General features: G+C 37.4%; 1 protein-coding gene across 2 annotated transcripts in view; it reads right to left on the bottom strand.

Moving 5' to 3' along the window:
- LOC105228065 (anaphase-promoting complex subunit 2) overlaps positions 1–21,895 on the bottom strand; it is a 172,713-nt gene extending 150,818 nt beyond the window's left edge. The window contains exons 1-2 of one of the 2 annotated variants that reach the window (XM_049451248.1): positions 21,738–21,895; positions 21,222–21,672 (exon numbers count right to left, since the gene is read on the bottom strand). In XM_049451248.1, coding sequence (XP_049307205.1) covers positions 21,222–21,672; positions 21,738–21,797 — 511 coding nt within the window. In that variant the 5' untranslated portion in view covers positions 21,798–21,895. Of the gene's footprint in view, positions 1–21,221; positions 21,673–21,737 lie in introns of those variants that run through there. The other variant, XM_049451249.1, reaches the window with a different exon arrangement.
- Between the last annotated feature and the right edge of the window lie 1,801 nt (positions 21,896–23,696).

Genomic DNA, 23,696 nt, shown 5'->3' with positions numbered 1-23,696 from the left:
TTACCTAAATCATAATTGGAGAGAAATTTGCAACAGCATCATCAAGTGTACGAAATGTTTTCGAAATCATCATGACACCTTACATGTAGAATCCGAAGAGAGCAAAAAAGTTATGTCCACAACAAATAGCTCAAAAGCAGTTATACTCGCTACAGCTCAAATAAGAGCAAAGACAGCAAGTGGAGAATATATATTGCTACGCTCACTTATAGATCAAGGATCACAAATAACCACAATATCCGAAGAAACAGCACACATATAATAACTGCCGAGAACGAAAACAAAAACAAAACTATATGGTTTAAGTGACGCTGTAGTTGGTGAATCAAAAGCTACAATTCAGGTTAAAGATTTTTAAGTATCTACAAAGAAATAGTAAAAACTACGGCATTTACCAGTTCTAACCAGCGCACAACCAGATATCTCATTTAATTACAACTTTAAAATATGGGAAAATTATACTCTTGCTCATCCGTTATTCAACAAATTAGACAGAATTGATATGGTAATTGGAGGAGATATATTCAGCAGTATAATTGAAAGCGGAATTAAAAAAGATCACGGTGTTCTTGGCCAAGCGACGAATTTCGGCTGGATCTGGCATAATTAAAGAAAAAGTTACTGGCAAAATAACGACAGCGGTAACTAATTTGGAACGATTTTGGGAAATCGAAGACATATCAACTGATGATGATATACAAGAAGATGACACCACCTTAAAGCAGTACGAAGAAACTACCAAAAGATATGCAGATGACAGATTTATTGTGGAAATTCCATTCAAAAAATATAAAGAATTAGGAGAATCGCGTAAGAAAGCGCGTCTAATATCAATGGAAAACAAATTCAAAAGCAACAGTAAACTCAAAGAAGAATACAGCAAATTCATCAAAGAATATATAGACCTTGGTCATATGAGAAAAGTTGATGACAATCAAAGAGGTTAATATTATTTACCTCATCAAGCTGTTATTCGAGAAAATAATATAACAACAAAACTTCGAGTAGTATTTGATGCATCAGCAAAAACATCCAATGGTAGAAGTCTTAATGATATTATGTGTACTGGACCCAAATTACAAAGAGACATATTCGATATCATACTTAAATGGAGGCTTTGGGAAGTTATCATCACAGCTGATGTTGAAAAAATGTTCAGGCAAATTAAAATAGCCAAAAAGGATCAGGAATATCACAGGATTGTATGGCGTGAAAATAATATGCAAAAAATAGATGAATATGAGCTAATAACTGTAACATACGGGACCGCGTCAGCACCATATCTAGCAGTGCGTACATTAATTGAAATCGCTAATAAGTGTCCAATTGAAAAGTTACAAAAAATAATTAAAGAGGACTTCTACATGGATGATCTTATGACCGGTGCAAATTCAGTAGAAGAATGTGAATATATACAACGAAACATCAGCAAGCATCTGCAGGAATTTGGATTTCATCTCAGGAAGTGGTTATCAAATCAAAAACTCATTACTAATAACATATCTAATACTGGAGACAATGAAGTCATACAAATAAAGGAAAATGAAGCTGTAAAAACATTTATACTGCATTGGGATCCACAGGAAGATCAATTTCAATTTAAAATTAATTTGAAAAATTCAAAAATTATTACAAAAAGGAGTGTTCTTTCTCAGCTAGCACAAATATTTGACCCACTGAGCTGGCTTTCTCCCATAATCATAATTGCAAAGTTATACATTCAAAAACTTTGGACATTGCAATCTAGCTGGGACAATCAACTATCAGAAGATCTACAGAAGGAATGGATGCAATTCATAAAGAAATTGTATTCGGATTCCGCGATGGATAGGAACTTGTATGGACTCTCAAATTCAAATGCATGGATGATGCTTCAGAAAGAGCCTATGCCGCAGTTACATACATATATACATAAATAAAAAAGGGTAACAATGTTAAAATTTTAACAGCAAAAACAAAAGTAAGCCCACTAAAAAATCGAAAAACAATTCCGAAATTAGAACTTTGCGCAGCACACTTGTTAGCTAAATTGATCAGTAAAGTGATGAAAACAATTAGCATATGCCAAGCAATCTATGCATGGAGTGATTCAACTATAACTCTAAGCTAGATTGAAAATTAAAAAAATAAAGACAAATTTATAAGAAATCGAATTGATGACATTAAAATGCTTACTGCTAAAGTGAAGTGGAAACATGTAAGCTTTAAAGACAACCCAGCAGACGTTGCATCAAGAGGTATTTCTGTAGAAAAAATATCAAATTTAGACATTTGGTAGTATGGACCAAAATGGCTGAACTTATCTGAAAGTCAATGGCCAGAAGTCAAAACAAACGACTCAGCAAGAATATTGCTAACATCAAAGGATCAGAACGAATTTATGGATAATTTAATTAGCAGATACTCTAGTTGGTTGAAACTACAAAGGGTTATGGCATATATATTACGGTTTGGAAAAAAAATAAAGAAATCATCAAACTGTAATCTTATCTGCAAAGGAACTCCAATCAGCTAGAAACGTAATCGTTCGACAAACTCAGAAACAGTTATTTAAAGATGAAATAAATAAGTTAATGAGTGAGAAACACATAAGCAATACGAGTCAAATCGTCAACCTCAATCCATTTTTAGATAAAAATGGTATTATGAGATTTGAAGGACGACTAACTTACGCAGAATTACCGTATTGCAAAAAACATCCTATAATTCTTTCCAAATCCTATTTGAGTTCGTTGATAATTAAAGATGCTCACCATTCCACTCTACATGGTGGAAACAGATTAACAGAAGCAATAATAAGGAGACAATACTGGATCATAGGATTGAAAAATGCAATCAAAAGTTGTATACGAAAATGTTGCAAATGCATAAGATACAACCAGGTCACAGCAAAACAAATGATGGGCGATTTACCGGAAGTGTCACCATCAAGTCCTTTTACCTACACCGGAGTTGACTATGCTGGACCGTTTCAGTTGAGATGTTCTAAAGGCCGTGGGCAAAAATCATTCAAAGGATATGTAGCAGTTTTTGTATATGTTTCAACAAAAGCAATACAACTAGAAGCTGTAAGCAATTTATCAACTGAAGCTTTTCTAGCAGCGTTAAGACGATTTTTTGCCAGAAGAGGAAAGAGTCTTCACATGTACTCCGATAATGGAACAAATTTTGTTGGAGCGAGCAGATGTTCAAACACGCAGTAAAAAATAACAATGAAGTATCATCGATTTTAGCGAATGAAGAAATATCTTGGCATTTTTCTCCCCCGGCAGGCCCACGTTTTGGAGGAATGTGGGAAGCAGGAGTAAAAGGAATGAAGTACCATTTAAAAAGAGCAGTTGGAGACACAAAGCTAACATTTGAAGAAATGTCAACAGTTTTAACACAAACAGAAGCTTCGTTGAATTCACGTCCATTATATACCATAAACTATGATAATGGAATGGATGCGTTAACACCAGGACACTTCTTAATAGGAAAACCTATATTGTCAATCCCCTCTTCGGGTACGGATCTAAAAATTTCCTCGTTAAACAAATGGAAATTAATGCAAAAAATTCACCGAGATTTTTGGAATCGGTGGAAAGATGAGTATTTGCATACACTGCAACAAAGGAACAAATGGAAAATTCCAGCCAATAATATAAAAGAAGGCGATATTGTCATTGTAAAAGATGAACATACACAGCCTACTAAGTGGCCTCTTGGAAAAGTTATAGAAACGCATCCAGGAAATGATGGACGTGTTCGAGTTGTAACGTTAAAGCTTTGCAACAACACATTGAAAAGACCAATCCACAAATTATGTCCACTTATAAAACAAACAGACAATAATGAAGAAAGGAATGACGTAAGAACTTCTGCAATCACAACCGTAATTATGAAGAAGCAACCTATAAGTATGTTTACGCTCATGATCTTAGCTTTCCTTTACATGGCAACAAGTACTCTTGGTATGAACATACACATTCCTCAAGAAAGAAGTGCAACAGTGAGCAAACTTCCTGAAAATACTACAATTTACCTGGACTCACTAGGAAAATCTACATGACAACCTGCTTTAGATCAAACATGCGAACTTTCAGCGTTGTTAAAAAGCGGCCACACCAACTGTAAATATGAGGAAGTGACTAAATCAATATTTTGGTCAGAACTCTCTGAAGAAAACACTTGGATCTTTAAAGTGTTCAAAAATTCCACGATCCATCTAGACTGTCAAAAAGGCAAAACGCAGATATTGGATATTCCGGCACAAGGAATTCTTTCAATCAAAGCTGGCTGTACTGCAAGATATGAAAGTATCACCTTAATCGGCATGCAAATATTTAAAATGCAGAGCGACATCAATCCGACGTTTGACCCGATCGTGATAACTATAAAAGAAATAGCGGAGGACCATATAACTACTCTTCAAATAAGTAGAACAGACGACAACGAAGAGCAGGGAAAGCTACGAGAAGGCATTGACAAGATCAGCAACAACGAATTAAAATTAAGTGAGTTTAATTTAAAAAACCATAGCGGACATTTATCTTTAGTGTTAGTAGTAATTGTAATATTATGCCTTTTAATACTATATTTCCGTTATAAATGTAAAGCGAATCATGCTGATAGAATCATTGTCAATATTCCCAACCGATAGAATATTAACATAAAAAATACAGTCCACTAGTTTTAAATAATCATTTCTTTCCCTCGGCAATACGTTCAAATATCATTGAACATGCTTACTTACGAGTGGTTACAGCAAAGCCGAAATTCTACTCAATAGAAATATCTATTTATATATTAATATACATACATATGTACTTACATAAACGACTACATGCATTTAATGTAGTCATCTAATAATAATAAAATAAAAATGCATGGGACAGAAGTCATAAATTTTCGGAAGAGATAACATCATACACACACACATATGTATTAAATTGTAAACTTCAAAACAACCCCACGTCAAGCAGCAATAAACAATAAGCTGCAATACATATAAACATACACACAAACATATATATTTATTTATTTAAGATAGTTTTAAAATTTATATATAAGTAAGGAAAATACTGAATAAAAATCAGAACGAACAAATTCTCACTCGATGAAGGTCTTTTCATTTCCCCTCACCAGAGGTAAGGAATGATAAATCTTTATTGAGTTATAAACAGAGGGTATATTTAAATATACAGAGTAAAAGACGTAAAAAAATTAGTGACGTTGGCCAAATCATTCCGGCCGATTAGTCTCACATCCTTCATGTTAAAAGGGATGGAAAAGACAGTAAACAACCACATAAAACTGGAAGCGCTGAAAATCGCGACCCTACATTCCAGCAAGCACGCGTACTGAGCAGACAGATCCACTAACTCTGCTCTATACCAACTCACGTCCGAACTATAGAATTCGCTGGATAATGGCGTGGTTGCGATATGCGCCCTCCTTGACATTGAGAGTGCTTTTGTTAAAGCGTCGTGATCAAGGTACTACAGAAAAAGAACGTGATGGCTCCAGTATGCAGATGGATAGAGGCCTTACTGCGTACTAGGGTAGCTCAAACAATTGTGGGGGAGAGCAAGATTCGTCTTGGAACTACAAGGGGCTGCCCACAGGGTGGAGTACTATTCCCCCTGCTATGGAGCCTGGAAGTAGATGAGCTCCTTGAGTTGCTCACAAGCAATGGGATTCGTTGCCAGGGGTACGCTGACGACATCGTCATAATGGCGTGAGGCAAGTTTGAGAACACTCTCTGCAACATTGTTCAAAGGGGCTTAAGTCTAGCAAAAGGAAGGTGTAACACGGTAGGGTTAAGTATCAACCCGGCAAAAACTACCGTGATCCCTTTTACTAACAATTGGAGGCAGGGAGTTGAAGATGTCGAAAGAGGTCAAATTCCTGTCCAAAGCCAACAAGGCACTAATGATATGCAAACGGCTGTATATCAAGATTGTAAAACCTATTGTCACCTATAGAGTGGTTACTTGCTGCAAAGGCTCGCCTGTGTCTGTGCATCAGGGGCAATGCGCATATGCCTCACTGCAGCTACTGGAGCTCCCACTGCTGCATCTGTTGATTAAACAAGTAGCGGAACATACCATGCTGCTAATGTCAACAGAGGATTAATTTCACAACGAACTGATGGCTCGAAAACCGAAAGGCATTGGAGTAGGCATTGCGGCTATTCATACAAATGGGACGTTTTCCATGCGTAGAACTCAATCTCCACCGCCACTATCGCAACCAGCGATTCTGGATTGTCCAGTAATTTGTAGAATAAGGCTTAAGGACCTGGGTTCCTCTACATGGACAGAGATCACATCTCCTCAGTTGCGCCCAGCAGCCGTATCAAATATATATCTATCTCCTTGGATGATTTGCAGATTAATACGGCTCTATTCTCACGGACCCTTCCCAATACCGGGCCGGATAAGGAAGTTGCGGTGGCCTTACCTTAGCGAGGCTCTGGCGCAGCGGAACTTTTCGTTTCCTTAGAGAGTCGTAAGAAAAAGATGGCTGAATGAAATAAAACAACAGCTACAACCTACACGAGTAACGGCTACGGACGACGATAATGACAACAACGACAGCACCGCTGTAGGTAAGAGGAATGCAAAAGCTAAACGTATGTTTAGATTCCTGGAGAGGTTTTCGCCAAAAAAGCGGGCGCTGCTTGAAGTGCATGCCAAGGATAAAGATGATGACATCATCATGCACCGGCGCTCAGGACGCAAAATCAACTGCCTCCGCTGCGAGTGTAGCGAGCATCACCAAAGGTCCTCCCAGCAGGCTCAGCTGCTCAGATTCGGAGGAGTCGCAGCGAGCAGATACCGGAAGTTCTCGTAGATGAAAGAGGAAAAGGGAGGACCGACTACATCAGGTGGTAACCCCGCCGGGCTTGACGCTTATCGCAGAAAGTTCATGCGCGGAGAGAAGACTCCTGAGATAGTTAAGGTACCAGAGCTAAACAGGGTTAGGTGAAGTAGTGTCTTCCCTGTATCAAAGGAGCGCATAGGAAGCAAGTCCGGGTCTGAGATAGCAGTTCTCGGAGCCGCTGGCTGGTTGACGCTCGACCGTCAGGCGAGATAGTGAAGAGGCAACTCTTTTAACTACCCAAACCGCAAGCCTCCTAGCTCTAAAAGGCCCAGGAGCACCAAATCATTCCCAGTTGGAGGAGTGACCAATCCAAAAAATGAGAACCCAAATGGCTGTGCTGCCTTTCAGCTACCGGACGGACGTATTTTAAGGTTCGTGACACAAGACCTAGTTGCTGTGCAAGGACAGCAAAGGAACGGGCTTCATTCTGGCTGCAGCTATTTCCCGGCCCCCATATACATTGGACAGACTAGAGAGTTACTGCAGGCGACACAAGCTGCTCCTAAAAGTCGGAAGAGTGGTTCACCACTGAAGCCTAGTAAACCCGCCAAGAAAGGAAGTCCTTTCGTCCGATAATTTAGGGAGTTTGCATAACCTCGTACACTGATAATTGCACCATATTGACGTCGGGCAATGTAATCGACGGCATATGTTCAAAGGTAAACGGCTAACTCTCCGACCTTTCTCGCTTCTTCTCTACGCAGAACTTAACACTCTCCCCCACCAAATCCAAAGCGACCATATTTACAAACTGGACGATGAAATGCAAGGGTCGAATAGTTACATTCGTGAACGTATCACTCGGCACGTAAATAGCTTTATTTCTAATTATGACATACGTGATCGTATCGCTTCTATCCATTCTGCCAATCGTAATAGACAAATTTATGAAATTGTGATTAATTTTTTTTATTTTTACATTTTTTTATAAATATGGTTCGCTACCCCGGTGTCTACTTCTTATGTGTGATCAGACTCGCAATTTTGAGGCTCATAACTTATTTTAAATTTTATGCAGATGTTATGTAATGCCATACAAACCTTAGCAAATCTTGTTATTTTTGTGGGATAATACCTTCCTCTCTTGCCATATCCTAAAATTCTCCAACGTGTTTTTGAGATTCCAATCCTTCGAAAGAAAGCTTTGTTAATGAGGTTTCATAATTTGTTTTTGTTTTTTTTTTTTTTACACCCACGCTATTGCTACGAACTCTTAGCTATCTTCGCTTTCACTACAGTTCAAATAAAAAAACGACTTTGTTCCATATCGATATTCAATTAACTTTTGTTAGTTTATTGAAAATTTACAACAGTTTTGACAATTCCACCACTATTATGTCCTAAAAATACGATCCAAAGCAATGTGGATTTTACAAACTATTTTGAATTAAAAACAAATTTCGATCCGTTTGCTATCGTGTGTCATAATGCCAGTCACCCTATACGATTGGCGTATCACGGAATTTTCTTTCGTATGTTTGCCGATCCGTGCACGGATGTAACGATTCCACCCCAGACTTCGACTTGCAGTCGATGGCGCCAAGATTCCGACTGTCAATACCTAGGATTTTATGTGTAACTTTTGATAGTCTATGCTCCTTCACTCCTCATACGACCGCGATTAACGCCAAACTACAGATACGTAACAAAATCCTCAAGTCGCTAACCAGCAGCACATGGAGAAAGGACAAAGAAACGCTGTTGACAAGTTAGAAGGCAATCGGCCGGCCGGTCCTTAAGGGGTCAGTAGGGTAATCTGGCCTGTGTTTTTGACATTTGTTTTCACAAAGTTTTTATTCTACAATAGAACTTTTTTTACATATCATGAGGAATTTTTTGATGACATCTGTCGGAGAAATGGCTGTGTGAATGAGATGCGTTTTTTCACTGGCGGACACGATTTCTCATGTTTGGATCATCTGAAACACAAAAACCCAATTTATTCTTAAAAAGTACGTGAATGGTTATCGTCCCTATTAGAATCATGAAATAAATAAATAAAATATTTAACGTTTTTATTATTTTTTCCCCATGTTTTTTTTAGATAAATTTTGTCATAACATTGTCAATAAATTATAAAAAATTATGAATCTAGTAGGGCCAGTGAACATTTAAAAAACAAAAATTAAGCAAATCGGTTGGGTAGTTCGACCGGAATCTGCACTCCGAACGTCGAGCGGTATTATTGCGCCTTTTTCGAAACCTTCCAATGGTAAAGTGGGTTTCTAGATTAATTCAAAGGGTATAAGGGAACAGAAAATGCAAAAGAAAAAAATTGAAAAAGATCACCCTACTGACCCCTTAACTACGCCGCGCCAATATGGTCATCTCACCACAGAGATAAAGAAATGACCAACTCTCCTGTCACTGGAAATGAGAGAACCGCTTTGACAGTTGACTGGATCTGGTAGGTTTTGACGTTTTGCAATTAGAATGAATAATTATTAATTGAGAGCTAACAGGGTTAATTCACTCTATTAAGTACTGAAAGTTCAAAAGTCAGTTGTTTGAATATACCATAAAATCATAAAAAAAGATTTAAATAGTTTCATTATAAATTAAAAGTCCAAAATAGAATAATTTTTAATCGTAATAAATGTTAGAGTTTTAATTAAAATGCCGAAAATTCTTACTTTGTTCGATCTGGCTACAATAAAAAATGTTATAAAAAACAACGATTATTTTGAGGCGTTCTTACACTGGAATAGGTTGGGAATCTCTTTATCTCTGCCTGACCAGACTACTGCACTTCGGAGTACGACAGCATGTCTCCTATCGAACACCTACATAGTGTGGCCCGTATGCTCTCCAGGCAGTTTCTGCTGGGATGCTTTCGCAGAAATCACCATTGCAGTCACCTGCTTGGAGCTAGGAAAATAAAAAGGACATTCGTCAAGCACTGACCGCCATTCACAGTGTAACCATCAGCACCACCCCCTACTCCATTCCAGTGAATGGCGCCCCCGGAGTCGAGTTGCCGCGAGAAACAAGAGTGACCCTTGCCCAGCTTCGTTCTGGATACTGGAGTAGGTTAAACTCTTAATATCCAGAATGGCGCCCGACATATATGTCCTGCGTGCAATGAGTCCCCGCACTGGCCACCTCTTTGCATGCAATACCAACCCTACTTATCTGACACCCCTCTCACATTGATCCGACCCCGTTTTTTATGCGTTCCGTTAGATGACGTAGACTATGCGTTCCGTTAGCTAATCCTTACCATCTTAATGGAAACTAGGTACCCGGTAAAGTTGAGCTGAATATCGACCCCTCGAAGACGACCATCGCATGCGACATGCCAAGTTGCTCATGATACAACCCCAACAGGATTAAATATGTAGTCAAGCACCCTAGGGAAAAAGTCAATGCCAATATAAAAAATATGTTTGGCTGCATAACTTTTTTAAATCACATCTAGATGACTCGGTAGAGTAACGGTACACGTAACGGGATACTAGCATTAAAATACGAAACACATTTTTATTGTGATGATCGCTATGCTACTTTTGCTTCGGAGACACTTGTTATTGCTTTCCACAAAATAATAGGAGTGTTAGTTACTTTATTTTCAAAATAGTCCTTAACATAAAAATATTTACAAAATTAGAAAAGTAAGTATAGTTCCAAATCTAGCAGCATTTTTAATAAATCTCCAGTAGGTAGAGGAAAATATTGTACAGAGAAAAAGCGGGAAACGATAAATTGAGAAAAGTAGCAAACACTTATAAAGAAATCCAAGAAATCATAAAATACTCTCCTCAAATGGGAGTAATTGCCTTAAATTATAAAAATAAAAATGAAACTCGTGGACGAAAGCGCAAAACATTCCCTGCAGACGATCGCAATATAGTACGCTACTGCAAAATTTATCCTTTTGCTTCAGCCAGGAGTATCCATGATGAACTAAATTTGTCAGCAGAACAAATTTTTTGGCAGAAGTCGACGAAAAATACCGCTACTCTAAAAAAAGCACGTGGAAGCCCGCATACAATCTGCAAAAGAGCATGGCTCCCGGCCCGTGGCTAAATGGCGAATCATATTGTGTCAGACGAATCCAAAGTTGAGTTATTTGCTAGTACAGCCTCTAGGAACTTTGTCCGACGTCCTCCTAACTCAGAATATAATCCCCGGCATCATAGATCAAAGGACATAAGTCAAAATATTAGACGAGGTAATGTTACCACATGTCTCAAGGAGTATGCAATTAAATGGCTATATCAACAGGATAATGACCCTAAACAGACTAGCAAGTATGCAAAAGAATGATTTAGGGCCAACGGGGTTGAGGTTATGCGGTGACCTGCTCAGTCTCCTGAACTCAACCCCATAGAAAACCTGTGGACAGATATCAAGCAGAAAGTAGCTGAAGAGAAACCAACCAATTTGAGAGCGTTATGACAAGTAGTGAAAGAGCTTGGAAAGGAACACCAATAAAACGTTGCCAAGATGTGATGCTAAGTTAAAAAATTGAGGTTTTTCAACGAAATATTAATTATTTCAATATTATGCGAAACTTTGGAAGCATTATACAATATATTAAAATTATAGAACGGTCTCGTATTACATAAAATACTCTTATTTTTTGTTGAACCCGTTTTTTTAGTTTACTTGACATAAATTGCGATACAAAATTTTGTTTATGTTTAATTGAAATAGATGAAATCTGGAAATATTAATAGATCTTTAGCAAATTACATTGTGCAAAAATTAAAAAAAAAAAAAAAACATTTTTGTTAATTAAAATTAACAATTCGTTTCTGTCATGTGATCAGTCCTATATTTTTGTGGACAATTTTATATAACATCGGCCTAGCTTTTTGTGCAAACTGTCGGTTCTGCGACTCTTACCGATCCAAAAGGTCTTTATAGTCTTTAGTCAGATGAAATCCGGGTCAATTCCGGTAATGTAGGACCTGCAGTCCTGGTAGTTGGCCCTCTTTGTCTTTTCTGACAGTATTGTTTTGAAACACAAAAGTGCTCACATGAATTGATTTGCTCATGAGTACAAAACGGTGCTCTGTTATGATAAGTGAACGAATGACTCGAACGTGTCTGTAAACATTTATTATATTACAAATATATTTGACGCTGACCGTGCCAGATGGGAAGCTCGATAGTTCTTAATATTATAATTGTTAGTTATGAAATTAGAAAGGCCGTATACGATTTTGAATTCCAACGGGAATAGCAACGCTAAGCGCATACACACACGCACAGATTCATACAGTTATTTTGGTTGAATATGAGTGTAGGGGAATGTAAGAAGAAAATTGTATTCAGCGTTATCTGAAAATTAAATTGGAAATTTCAAGGTGAAATTAAAATTTTTTTTAATGAATTGAGAAATTAAAAAAAATAGAATTTGAAATTTGCAAATGGAGTGAGATATTCCAAAAAAATAAAAAAGTATGGAAAATTTGATGATAATCGAGAATTTTAAAAATGGAAAAATGAATTAAAAAAACGAAAAGAAAAAGTATAGAGTAAGTAAAGAGTTAAAAATTTTAAAATTTGAAGATGATTCGAGAAATCTGAAAAAAACTAAAAGAAAAATAAGTAAAGAGTCTATTCCAAATGCAATGAGACAAATGTAAGAGCGAAACGGATGATGAAGATTTCATATAAGTACAATATGTGTATATATGTATATACATATATATATAAAAATAAGTAAAGGGTCTATTCCAAATGCAATGAGACAAATATAAGAGCGAAATGGATGATGAAGATTTCTTATAAGTACAATATGTGTATATACATAGGTATATACAACAGTCGAAACCGTGTCCGTACCGTACGGTCGCATCTTTTTTTCTCTCGCTAGTGCTGTTGTTGAGCATCTGCATTCTAGCGGTGTCTGTGTTATAATGCTACTTTACAGTTGTGCACAAAAAACTTGTTTGCTGTTAATTTCTCGTTGTGTTTATTTCTTATTGTTAACTTGTGCTACATTCATACATTTTTGCATACATACGAAGTAATATTTTCACAATGCCCCCTGGGGCCAACAATCTGGGTGATAATAGGTTTGGCCTATTATCCTCAGCCCAGAAGACTAAAAGAAAAAAGCCTGAACAAACAACGTTGGACCTATTTCCGGAACTCCCCATAACAAAGAAAGATGACCCCAAATACCTCGTCATTAAGTCGCGGGATGCCAGTAAACCATCCATCTCCTGCTTCGCGATTTATAAAGGTATTCAATCTATCAGTAAAGATATTAACAACGTCTCGTCACTTCGCGATGGCAGCGTACTCCTCTTTGTAAAAAAACAAAAAATTGCTGATAAATTCCTTTTCACTAAGAATCTACCTGGTGCAGGTGCTGTTGAAGTCGCTCTTCACAGCACCCTTAACTCAGTCAAGGGCACAATTTATGCCCCCTTTATTTGCCAACTTAGCGACGATGCAATAATTGAAGGTCTCAAGGAACAAGGTGTCTCTGCAGTCCATAAGTTTAACAAAATGGTTAAAGGCGTTCGTGTACCTACTGGTGCCGTATTATTAACTTTTAATAAATATACACTTCCTAACAGAATTGAAGTAGCCTGGAGAACCCTAGATGTCCGTCCTTACTACCCTAATCCTATGCGCTGCAAAACTTGTCAGCTATTAGGACACACCGCTAAACACTGCGAAAAAACTCCTTCCTATGTCATTTGCAACCTTCCTCATAACCACTCTCCACCTTCTGATTTCACCAGAGTTTACTGCGCTAACTGCGCAGGTGAACACCCCTCGTCCTCAAATGCTTGCCCTAAATTTATTCAATCGAAAGAAATATTAAAGATTAAAATTATACACAAATGCACCATGCGGGACGCCATTACCATGTATAAAAATCAACTTCCTTCCACCCCATCCCCCTTCTTCTTCGCCAACGTGGCAAAAATGCAAACTAACGATATAAATACAAACTCAAAAAATCCTAATAACAAAGATAATACTTCGATATCAAAAAATTCATCCTCCACCAACAATCCATTGCATCACATAGAACTTCCAGTAACTTCAAAGAACTCCCCTCTTCTATACCCCCCACCCTTGAATTCTTTTCCTCCCCATCTTTCTCTCCACTTTCCCACATCTCATCTATTCATGTTATCCATCCTTCAGTGGAATATCAACAATTACTTAAATAATTACATCGAACTCGAACTTTTAATTAAAACATTCAACCCCTCAGCAATATTATTAAATGAAACTCATCTTGCCAACAATATTGTAGCTCATACCCCCAAGGCATATATAGGTTATTTTTATAACCTCCCCAGCAATACCACCAGCAAACAGGGAATAGCCATTCTGATCAACAGAAAAGTACCACATAACACCCTCCCCCCTACTCCTTCAAACATCTCCTCCCTCTCCATAGAAATTCTTTCTCCTAATAAACTCATCATTACTTGTGCCTATTCCCCTCCTAATGAATCTTTCACTTTAAGTGATATCTGTCATCTCTTTCCGTCTGGAACTACTCCTTTCTTACTGGCCGGTGACTTTAACGCTTGGAGCCTTCTTTGGGGGTCTTGCTCAGCTAATCCGAAAGGTCGAATTATTGAAGATGTTATACTTAGTTCTAACTGCATTGTTCTTAATGACGGTTCCCCCACCCACTTTTCCACTCACTCTTCCTTTACACATATTGACCTATCGCTTTGTTCCTCTCCCCATCACTCATCCCGGTTTAAGACTAGAGTATGCTTTAAAACAGACTTGGCTGATTGGGATAAGTTTGAACATTTCTGCGAATTTCATTCCCGTCTTTTCCCCATTTCGTCCAATGTCTATCAGGTGTCCTCACGTATTCAAAAAATGATCCGTTCTGCAGCCAATTATTCCATACCTCAGTCCTCCTCTAAAATCAAATCAAAATCAAATGCGATTTTTCGTCGTAAGGCGAAAGCTGCTAAAGTACTCTGTTTTCAAAAGTTCACTAGCGAAATCAATTCCTCTTCTAACCCAAAAAAGATCTGGGCTGACCTAAGGAGACTGTCTGGTTTAACCTCCTTTTTTTCGATTTCTCCCCTCAATTCTCCTAGCCTTAGAATTTGCGCTTCACTTTTCCAACGTTTCCTCGGATTCCAGTTTTTCTCCTGAATTTTCCTCCAGCAAACTGTCCGTTCTTTCCTCCCCTTACCTGCCTCCCTCGAACTTGTCTTCTTCAGCTAGGTTTTTAGATTCTGATATATCTATTCTTGAACTCCTCTCTGCACTCTTTGTAGTTAAAGGCAAAACCCCTGGGATTGATAAAATATCCTACCCTATCATTAAACACCTCCCACCCTTCCTGCTATCCCGTCTTTATAATAACATCCTTCGGACAGGCAACTATCCTCTGCTTTGGAAGACCAGCGCTGTCATTCCCATTTTAAAACCTGGTAGGCCTCCCTGCGAAGTCAATAGTTATCGGCCTATATCCCTCCTGCCTTGCCTAGGAAAACTAATGGAGAAAATCATTGCTATCAGGCTATCCTGGTATGCTCAATCTCACAATCTTATTCACCATAACCAGTTTGCATTTAAGAAGGGGCAGGGGACGTTAGACGCTCTTCTGCATCTTGACCAATTTGTCTCTGATGCATTATCCCACAAAAATCATGTGTCGATACTTTCACTTGATTTTTTAAAAGCTTTTGATCGGATTGGTATACACGTGGTATTAAGGTAGCTTAGAAAATGGAAAGTCGGCTCACATATACATATATAACTTTGTTAAATATGTTCTCTCTAAACGTAAAATTAGTGTACTTGTTTCTAATGTCCGATCCTCTATACTACCTCTTGATAATGGAACACCCCAAGGTTCTCCCCTTTCAGTCATACTTTTTATTATTACAATTTTATCTGACTTCCCTAATATCAGTCACCAAATCTATGCTGATTATTTAGTATTATTTTCTAATGCCTCCGATTTGTCCGTTGTTACGTCTTCCTTTTCTAAAATCTTATCCCTCTTATTCCATTGGTCCGGTTCTTCGGGCACGTCAATTTCTTCCTCTAAATCTAAGTTATTACATATTTGTAAGAAACATCATTGTAATACACCCACACTTACCGTTAATAATATAAATTTAATCTGTACAGATATTTTAAGTTCCTATGCTTAATATTAGACTCCTAAGTATTCATTTAAGCAACATTGTCAATATGTAAGAAAAAGACTATTTTTTAATTTAAACATAATCAAGTATCTTTCATGTAAGCGCTCACTCATTGGCCCGGCTCTACTGGTAAAGGTCACCAAAGCTCTCATCTTATCAATAATTAATTACGGCTTAGAAATATATGGACACCATTCTAAAAATCATATCAAGATGCTTGCCGCACCGTATCATTCTGCTGCCTGTCGTTCTATTCGTGCGTTTCCAACATCTCCGATAAAAAACATATTGCCTGAATCTGGACTGCCTTTTTTAAAAGACAATGTGGAAGACAGCTTATATAAACTCTATTCTAAGCGCATAATCAATCCCAGTTTTATTCTGAAAAAGGATTTCCACTCAGCTCTGACACGTATACGATCGCCAATGATTCAATCATCGTTATACAAATGCGCCATGTTTGTGAAAGTAAATGAGTTACCGCATAAAATAGCTTTACCTTGGAGTATAAAACACCCCCCGTGGCGAGTGAGTGAAGCCTCATTTGTTTCTGATTTAGTTCAACTACGAAAGAACAATACTTCTAGCAATGTTTATAAAGCCCACTTCCTGAAAGTAACAGCTCCTCTCAAATCAGATGGTTGGAAACTTCTATTCACAGACGGATCAAAAGGAACTTACACCTCCTTCGCTGCAGTTAGTGAAGATGAAAACCCTATTTCGTATGGCCTGCTATTTTCTTTCTGTTCAATATTTATAGCTGAAGCTACCGCAATTCTTAAAGCTGTTCAATACTCAAAGCTAAACAAATTAAAATATATTATCTGTACTGACAGTTTATCCTGCTTTCAAGCTTTAAAAAACTGCAATAACTCCAATTACATCATTTGTGCCATCAGAGACATTTTGATATCGCTTTCACATAAACTCAGAATTATGTGGGTTCCCAGCGACTCGGGTATAATTGGAAACATGCTTGCGGACTCAATTGCCAAGGAAATGTGTCACTCTCCCACTATAACCTCACCATTTTTCGTTAAGGGCGATATCTACCGGCTCATCGCTCAACTGAGAAGCACCAATTTAGCTGTTGATTGGGTAATTTACAATCACAATTACTCAAGAATTAACCCAAATCGCACGAAACCTAACTTTCCTCTCTGCCAGTCAATCTGATCACTCCGTACGTCGGACTCCGCATTTGACACACTATCATTACCAATGCACACCTTCTGGATGGTAGTCATATCAGCCAATGTCCCTTTTGTGAGTCAACGGTTAGTGTGCTACACCTACTCGTTTTTTGTCCTGCTCTGGACAGCCTCAGACTTAAAAACTTTAACAATGATGATCCTATTCAGCTTTTAATGAACCCAACTATTAGCAACATATCTAAAATTTACAGTTATCTGAAGGATACAGATATCCTTCGTTGTATTTAAACAAGTTTCTAATTTTTCCCAACAGTCAGCCGAAAGCCTATGATGCTAGCGCTGCGTACTTTAGTTTATATAATAATTTGTTTATTATGTAAGCTTTAAACAAATAAATAAAAAATGTATATGTATATGTACAACTCATAAATACAAAAATTATATTTCAAATCAAAAGCATTTGTTCAAAATCATTTGAATATATGCGGACAATTTTATACAGAGTCTTCTCAAAAATAATACAATTGCTAAATATTTGGAACAGAACAAAAAGAACTGCAACCAAATACGCGGTGAAATAGTTTATAACTGGCTAGTAATCAGTCGTTGAGTATGTATTAAACCACGTGCAACCCAAAAGACTGATGTCATAGCCTTTCAAGCCGCATTTTTCTTTTTAATACGCCTGAGAACTGGTTCATTATGTGCAGCCTACTACAATGACTGTCGATTGGACTCCAGTGGGAAATGATGGAGCTTTGTTTCTATCTGGCGAAAAATTTCGGCTTTATTCCGATTAGAGAGCACTTAAACACTTCTCAGAATCAGTTATTCGTTGTTTTTGTTGGATTATGAACTTGTGAGGCACCTACTTTGCTCATTTCGCCTGTTTCCAGGTTAGCAAATATCTTTTCAACGGCAGATTTCCCTGAGCCCAAAATCAACAGTATTTTCCACAAAAAGCTAAATGCTTTATTAACACACGAAATGCTTTATGATCCTTTTTTTGTAAACTAACACAAGTTGCTTCACAAAAATGCTGTATCTCATTAACTAATAGTTATAATCCAACTGATAGAAATCATATACATAGATGTTAGTAGTATTATTATCTATGTATCAGTCACAGTGAAGCGTGGACAGGTCCTCTAGTTTCAAATAAAATACAGAAAAGGACGAAATGTAATTAGGTATTGTATTGAGAGACTATATTCCAAATTTAATAACGTTGGAAACAAGGGTAAAGTGATTCATTTGTTTTTCTTTATGTGTAAAAAAAAGGTCATGAGGAAAATTCTAGCTGATGTGTTTTTTTTTTCTCAATGAAAGAAAGATAAGAAAACACAGTTTTTCAAATGTAATCGAAATTTATTTATACGATTTTTGTTTTTTTTTTTTTTTTTTATAAAACAAAATGTTGTTTTATGGTACTCATTTCAGCGAGAAATAAACATGACGGAACGAAAACTATTTCTATGTCAGGGAATAGACAAGGCGTTATGGCGTACGGAGTGGGAGGCGTGGTTGTGTTCGTTTTATATATATATTGACGCAGAGGAGATAACCTCTATGTATAAGAAAAGAAATAAACTACATTTGGGTGCTTTAGTACCATATGAAGCAAGGGAAAAGCAATGTTTTTACACCTTGGATAACGAAACTCAATGAGTATTTTTTCGCCACAACGGAATTCCGCTTTTGAGAGGCACTTGTTTCGTTCTATAACAACGCTGGGAGGAGAATGTTTTACGGAGTTTTTAAAGGTTACTTGAAACTGAACTAACTTTGGATGAGGTCATCAAAACATGTAGTATTGTTAAACAAGTCAACAAACAAACAGTCTATGACACACCAAGGTAATCCAAGTTGCATCAACAAAATTGTACAGCAAAGTATAGAAAGCGAGTGTGGAAGATGTGGTAGAGGACATCGTGAAAATAGTATGAAGTGTCCCGCCAAAAATATGAAATGCAATACAATTAGGCATTTTTATCGGAAATGCCGCACAAGGTTACGGAAGCCCAACTTCAAAGCAGATGAACCGGATAGGAAACGCTGTGTTGGCTAAAAGCCATATTTAAGCCAACCTTACGACCCCCAGCGAGGATCGAAAGGTGGTTGCTAAGGTTACAGTCATATCGTTTCTGAGTGATATATAAACCAGGGTAAGAAAATATTGCGGATTTACTATCAAGGCTTTCCCAAAAAAAACAACGCTAAACCATATGATTGGGCCGGAGAGCAGCATATTTTTCGAGTAGTGTTCACTTTGATACCGAAATCGCTCTACATATCACAGATTACTGAGATGTCTATATTAAACAAAGAAATACAAGATGTAATGACGTGTCTAAATCAGGACTCGTAGAAAGCGAATATGTCAAGCCCATATTATCCTTTTCGTTTGGGGCTGTCTAATTAGAAATAATTCTGGGCCTTGCACACGAGGGACATCCAGGAATAAGTGCAATGAAACAGAAGTTACGCTCCAAAGTTTGGTGTTCTTGTGTGTACAAAGATGCTGAAAAATACGTCAATACTTGTCCAGATTGCCTTATAGTGTCAATGCCACCGAAATTAGCTCCGATGGAGAGGCGCCATTTCCCGAATGGACCCTGGAAATGCTTAGCAACAGATATTTTGCTTTTGGGTTTAATTTATCCCCATTTACTTAATGGGGATAATATATTGGTGCTGATTGATTACTACTCCATATATATGGAGTTCAAAATGATTAAGTCGATAACATCAAAAACCATTATTGATGAATTGGAAGATTGGTGGCGCTACCCCCTCACGCCCCCTTATTGGAAAGAGGAAGAATCGAACTTCTTAATAAACCCCCCCTCGACTCCCTAGAGCCCCTATAGACCTGTATGGAGCCCTTTGAAAATGACCAAAAACCAGTGTTTTTGATCATTTTTCCATACAAACTGAAACCAATGCAACCCAGTCAACATTTTTATATGGACAAGAAATCAAAATAAAGAAAACCAAAATGTTTCAGTGCAATGTATATACATATTTAATTGCATCTATTAATGACACAAAGGGGTCCGGGGTGACCGAAGTACTTTCGTATAGTACTCCTTTCTGCGTTGGCGGCCTTCGGCTGCGCTCTAAAAAAATAACCCTGGTCGAGCGAATACCCGGGGTGACCGATGTACTTTCGTGTAGTACTTCTTTCTGCGTTGGCGGCCTTCGGTCGCGCTCTAAAAAAATAACCCTGGTGGAGCGAATACCCGGGTTGACCGAAGTACTTTCGTGTAAGACTCCTTTCAGCGTTGGCGGCCTTCGGCCGCGCTTTAAAAAAATAGCTCTGGCCGGTCCAACACCGGTTACGCCATCCACAGTATTTTAGCATTGAACACCTTTCCGCGTTCACTTCATACATTTATTGCTAAGTGGGTTTAATTCATTTCCTTTTGTTCGTGCTTTCTCGGTAATTTGACAGTTCAAATTAGGCAGTCATTTTGGTTTTTCGCATTATTGAATTCAATGCAGAAAAAGTTGCATTTTATGTAAAGATTTATAAAAAAATTAACAACCAAGAGTAATTAAAAACATTACTAGTGGTTTTTATAATTCATAAGTAATATATGTGCGTGAAAATGTAGCCATAATTGGTTTCGTACAATGCACAACAGATGAAAATACACTAGCATACATATATTTAGAAATTTGCAAACAAAAAAAAGCATTTTTTAAAGTGAATTTGTGGAAAAATTTGTGAACCGATTTTTATAAAATATGTTTTAAAATAAAGTTCGATAATTTAAGCATACATGCGTGTTAAAAATTTTCAATTTGGTTCTCTCGTTTAGGTACAGTGAGCCAAAATTAACCGGCGCGATACTAAACTCCTCCCAACACGACATGTTATATTAGAAATATAATTGCCGAGAAGCTCGAAAGTTGTTAATTCCTTCCTTCCTCTTTCCGAAGGTACCTTCAGATCGTCGATCGGAACTATCTATTCTAAAATTTACCCAATAGATCTAATACATATATCAAATATAATTACAATTGGTAATTAAAAACAATTGAATCAACTTATTTTTGGTGTGTGTGTAAACTTCAGATTAAGTATACTCACCCGTTAACACAGCTGTTGGATTAGTGTACATCTGAATATAGATCTGAAAAGCCACGCAGTAAAAAGCAGACACGACTTCATTAAAACCAGTTGGCATTTGTCCAAGCAATGTTTTCAATAATATTGCATGTAATTTCCTACTATCAATATTTTGACGAGGATCCAATTTATTTAGTCGCTCTATAAATATTTCTAAGCAACTAACATTTTTTTGAAGATTGCCAACAGCCGAGGCAAATTGATGAAACATCAGAAATTGGGATTCAATTGTTTGTTCAGTAATTCCCAATCCTATTGGAAAATTTGACCAAAACAAAGGCACAATTTTGTCACGAACGGCACACTGAATTTCTGAAAAAACTATTTCGCTCAGGGCGTCACTTAACCCAAGCGATATGATATCCTTGCACCGTTGGTGATGGCTGTCATCATCAGAATATGTGATTGCAACCTATTAAGATTTGGGAAATATCTACATATATTCTTGTTACCAATTCTTCTCTTTGTTACACTTACATTTCCACTTAATATCGGAAAGCTGCGAGAAATTTCAAACCATAGCAACCCAATATCCATTACTTTATTTTCAAAACAGTTTTTACGAAAAGTAAACAATGTTTCTATTGGACACCTCCTTACGGGGCATCTCGACACGATAGAATTTATAGAATACCAGCTGCATTGCCGTGCACATAGCCTGTGGAGACTCCACATTGCTCATAGCTTACTAGACATAGAATACTATCTAGTTTGCCATGTCTAGTAGGCTAGAAGCTGTCACTTCAGCAGTTTGACAGCGCAGCTTTCATTCCTATGAAAATTTTGAAGAGGCAACACATCCCATTTGCACATATGCCGACGGCACTTTCAATTTGGCAATATGAAATTTAGAAGAGCAAGTATTAAGACGGTTGTGTTATATAATAAAAATAAAGTACATTTTCAAAATAAAATTTTTTAAAAAAATTAATATTTAGTTTAATATTGTTAATTTACAGAAAAATTATGCAAATTGGGTTGGGAATGAGCGAAGTCTTGAATTTAATAAACTACAAGCATAAATCAAAATATTATTGCGCATTTTAAATATATTATTTCAATTGGTATATAAAATTTATGCCGCAATTATTATCCCAGAAGTACATTTGTAAAAAAAGGATCTTTCTCCTTTTCTTATTATCTTATTTTTCCCAGAAATACATTTGTAAAAAAAAAGATCTTTATCATTGGTATTATTTTCATTTTCCCAGAAATACATTTGTAAACAAAAGGATCTTAATCCTTTTTTTATTTTCCACATAAAAGATTTCAAACGTACGCTACATCAGCTACCTACCCGACGGCATTTCGCAAATGATAAAATAAAATTTTCAAGAGCTCAAAGCATGCGCTACATCAGCTCTAACCTACCTATCCTACGCCTTTGCGCAAATGATTCTATCATGCTAGCAAATGGCCACGTACAGATTTGGCAATGGCAATAGCAATTCGTTTGACAGCTAGTATTCTATAAATTCTATCGTGTCGAGATGCCCCGTTAGGCAATATACATGCTTTCTACGTAACTTACTAGGTGGCCACACGTCATAGATAACTTGATCAGAATCTCTTTTCTTGCTCTCTCGCTTGTCAGCTGGCAGGGCACCCTCCCAGCGGGATATGGTAGACATTGGTAAGCGAGCAAGGTTGCAGCATGATTGTATCGCTTACCCCGACCGATGAAAATTAACACGGCGATGTCCTACAAAAAGTAACAGATCACCTCTTTCGCTTACCATAGGGACGAAGAATTCTTCGATACCAAAGTAAACGATACCAAAGTAAACGAAGAATTCTTCGATGCCATAGTTCACGAAGAATTCTTTGATGCCAAGGTCAATAGGAAAAATTGCATATTCGTATGAAAATAAGTATTGTTACAAAAAGTAGTATTAAGTTGTATTTGTATTACTATATGCATCCCTGATTATGAACAATAGCTGTAGGTATATGGAATATCATTTGTCTTGTTGTAGACATCTGGCGCCACACTGTCTGCTCGTCTAGTTAAACAATTGCTGAGTCTGGCGCCGCGACTGTCTGCTTGCGTCTGGCGCCATATAGCCGTATGTTCTGGTAATTTCCAGACGCGATATTCTAGAAGGACACGTCGGCATCAGCGAGAAGTGCGTGGCTATAGCCGTATGTTCTGGTAATTTCCAGACGCGATATTCTAGAAGGACACGTCGGCATCAGCGAGAAGTGCGTGGCTATATAAGCCGTGGCAGCGCCAACGCAATCAGTCAGTGCTAAGAGTAAACTGCTATAGTGTAGACGAGTTGTGAAATAAAGAGTTGTTGAATTAAATTAAACAGTGTTGATTTTATTTGTCAATCCAGAGATACGAACCTAACAAAGTAAACTAGCAAGAGTAAATTCGTAATAATTGGTGTCAGAAGTGGGATTGTCAAATAATCCAAATTCAAGATGGTTAAA

This window comes from Bactrocera dorsalis, chromosome 3, assembly GCF_023373825.1.
Source record: "Bactrocera dorsalis isolate Fly_Bdor chromosome 3, ASM2337382v1, whole genome shotgun sequence".
Classification (NCBI taxonomy): domain Eukaryota; kingdom Metazoa; phylum Arthropoda; class Insecta; order Diptera; family Tephritidae; genus Bactrocera; species Bactrocera dorsalis.
The sequence above is the reverse complement of the archived record's forward strand: the minus strand, read 5'-3'. Positions and strand labels throughout refer to the sequence as shown.